Here is a 2,443-nt window from a genome sequence, read left to right on the forward strand (position 1 = left end):
AGCGGTTTACAGGCGGTGTAGGGGCGGCTCTGAAAGAGCGCCAGAGCCAGCAAGGACCCCGCGAGGCTTTCGAGAAAAGGGGCGCTTTTTAATGACGTCATGAGAGGCTTAATATCCTCGCCCCGCCCCTCTCGCGGCATCCCGGGAAGTCTCGCGGGATCTCGGTGCGCCCACGGGATTTGAGGGGGATGGAGGCGCGTCGGGTCATGAGGAGCTGCGCGGCGCGACGTCTCGCGAGATCTCGTGGGACAGGTGGTGATCGAGGGTGAAGCTGCTCGTCGGGTCCCGAGATGAGAGATATCGCGAGATCTCAGCACGCCTGCCAGTCTGAGGGGCCGGGCAGCGGGAAGTCTCGCGAGATCGCTAGGCTCCGCTGCTGTGAGGGGAATGGAGGCTCCTCGGGTCGTGAGGGTCCGAGCGGCGCCAAGTCTCGCGAGATCTGAGCGCACCTGCTGGTCTGAGGAGCCGGGCGCAGCGTAGTCTCGCGCGATCTCTGGTAACGGCCGCCCGTGCTGCCCTGAGGGGGAACAGCGAGAAGGAGCCTCCGAAGCTGCCCTGCGCCCTCCGTGTCCCCTCACAGTCCCCCTACCCCTCGTGACCACACCAGGGAGGTGTCTCCCAGCGCCCTCAGTGGGGCTCAGGCCCCCCTCACACCCTTCGGTGCGCAGGTGGCTCTGCCCGCCTTGCAGGTGTAGGAGTTCCTTTAAGGCAGCACAAGGACAGCGGGAAAGGCAGAAAGGCAGTGAAAACCCTCAAAAACCACTTACTGAGGCCGGGATTTGTGTGCACAAACCTCCAACAAAGGTAGGGTTGGCTGCACTGAGACAGGAATGTTTATTGGGGGTGGATACAAAGAGCAGGAAGGAACAAGAAAACACTTGCACCTCACGGATTTCACTCCCTGCTCAGGTACACACCGAGTTCAGTCTGCTCACACAAGAGGGACATATATATATATATATATATGTGGCAAGGGTATAGAGCCAGCTCTGTAAGCCAACAAAGAATTGTTACTTTATATAAACCCTCCTAGACTAAACAAGCAGTTCAATGATTTCTTGGGCATATCTATCAGATACAGATGGAAAGATCACGCCCATCTCATGTGGGTGATTGTACCCAAAATAACCCATCTCGTGTTAGTGCTCAACTCACTGTATTTGGTATTTTAAAAAGATAAAGCCAAGTAATGTTTTTTTTTTTTAACAAAAGCTCCTTCAAACACCTTCTAAAAAAAAATCTCAACGCGGAGTTATGTTATTTTTGCACCTAAATTTTGTGTGTTTAGAGGTTTTGCTGCTTTTTGTCTCATGAAGCTGCAGAAGTGTTTCCAAATTCCTGGAGAGGCTGCTGTCCTTTCCTTTAGGAGTTTTTCTGTGGAATTTTGATTGTCACCTAGAAGAAAAAAAGAAGAAAAAGTCACAAGTGATTCTTTTCTTGAGACTGTTCAGGGGTGGTCACTGGAGAGGCAGCAGGAGAGAGCCAGAGGACAGGGAGAGGTCTGGAGGCTGGGAAGGCTCAGGGAGAGGGGGAGTCTCCAGGTCTGGGTCACAGTTCTGCTCCAATTTGCTCTCAAGCATCAGAAGGAAGAATTGCAGCTCTCAGCCCAGCCCACACCAACAGGCACGGGTACAACTTGGAGCTCCAGCAGAGGGTTGGGAATGCCTTGGGCACAGGGATACTCACATTTTTCACCTCCACATAGGCATCCAGCCCATATTCCCCCAGCTCTCGCCCGTTCCCAGAGGCCTTGTATCCCCCAAAGGGGGCCTGGGCACCAAACACGTTGTAGCAGTTGATCCTGGAATAGAAACCAAGGGTTAAACACCTGGAGCTCAGGAATTCTTCATGGAAGAGCCCTTTGGCAGCACATGGACAGCTGATCTGTTTGCAACAGAGGAAGGGAGGAGTATCTCTGCAGGATTTGTGTATTTGCCAGTTCTCTCAGACAACAGAATTAATTCTGAAATCTTATCACACAGAACATCATGGAGTCTGTTACCATCTCTCATTGTCCCAGTGCTGCCCTCGCCCCCCTCAGAGCTCACGTACCAGAAGCACCCGCTCTTCACTCAGTACCAATTAAAACAAAGTAAAAAATAAAGACAGTGAGATCCTGGATCTCCAAAACCTTCTGCTAGAGCAGGAAACTGGTGTTGTAGTGCCGGCTTTGGCACAGGCTCAGGACAGAGCAGAACATCCTCTGCAGCAGCCACGTCCCTGCCCAGTGATCCCATCACTGCTGGCACTCAGAGCCTGCAGCACTGGATTGCTTCTGCCCCATCCCATTCCTTAATTCACAGTGGGAGTATGGAAACTTAATATAAATCATAGAATCATGGAATGGTTTGGGTTGGGAGGGACCTTAAAGCTCATCCAAATCTACTTGCTGCCATGGGCAGGGACACCTTCCACTATCCCAGGTTGCTCCAAGCCCCATCCA

General features: G+C 52.5%; 1 protein-coding gene across 1 annotated transcript in view; it reads right to left on the reverse strand.

Annotated features, from left to right (window-relative positions):
- Nucleotides 1-810: 810 nt before the first annotated feature.
- Nucleotides 811-2,443, reverse strand: part of ALDH2 (aldehyde dehydrogenase 2 family member) — a 10,081-nt gene continuing 8,448 nt past the window's right edge. The window contains exons 12-13 of the mRNA XM_008926683.3: nt 1,687-1,801; nt 811-1,395 (exon numbers count right to left, since the gene is read on the reverse strand). Of these exons, the coding sequence (XP_008924931.2) occupies nt 1,363-1,395; nt 1,687-1,801 (148 nt within the window). The 3' untranslated portion in view covers nt 811-1,362. The remainder of the gene's footprint in view (nt 1,396-1,686; nt 1,802-2,443) is intronic.

This window comes from Manacus vitellinus, unplaced genomic scaffold (genome assembly GCF_001715985.3).
Source record: "Manacus vitellinus isolate BGI_N305 unplaced genomic scaffold, ASM171598v3 scaffold_31_pilon, whole genome shotgun sequence".
Classification (NCBI taxonomy): domain Eukaryota; kingdom Metazoa; phylum Chordata; class Aves; order Passeriformes; family Pipridae; genus Manacus; species Manacus vitellinus.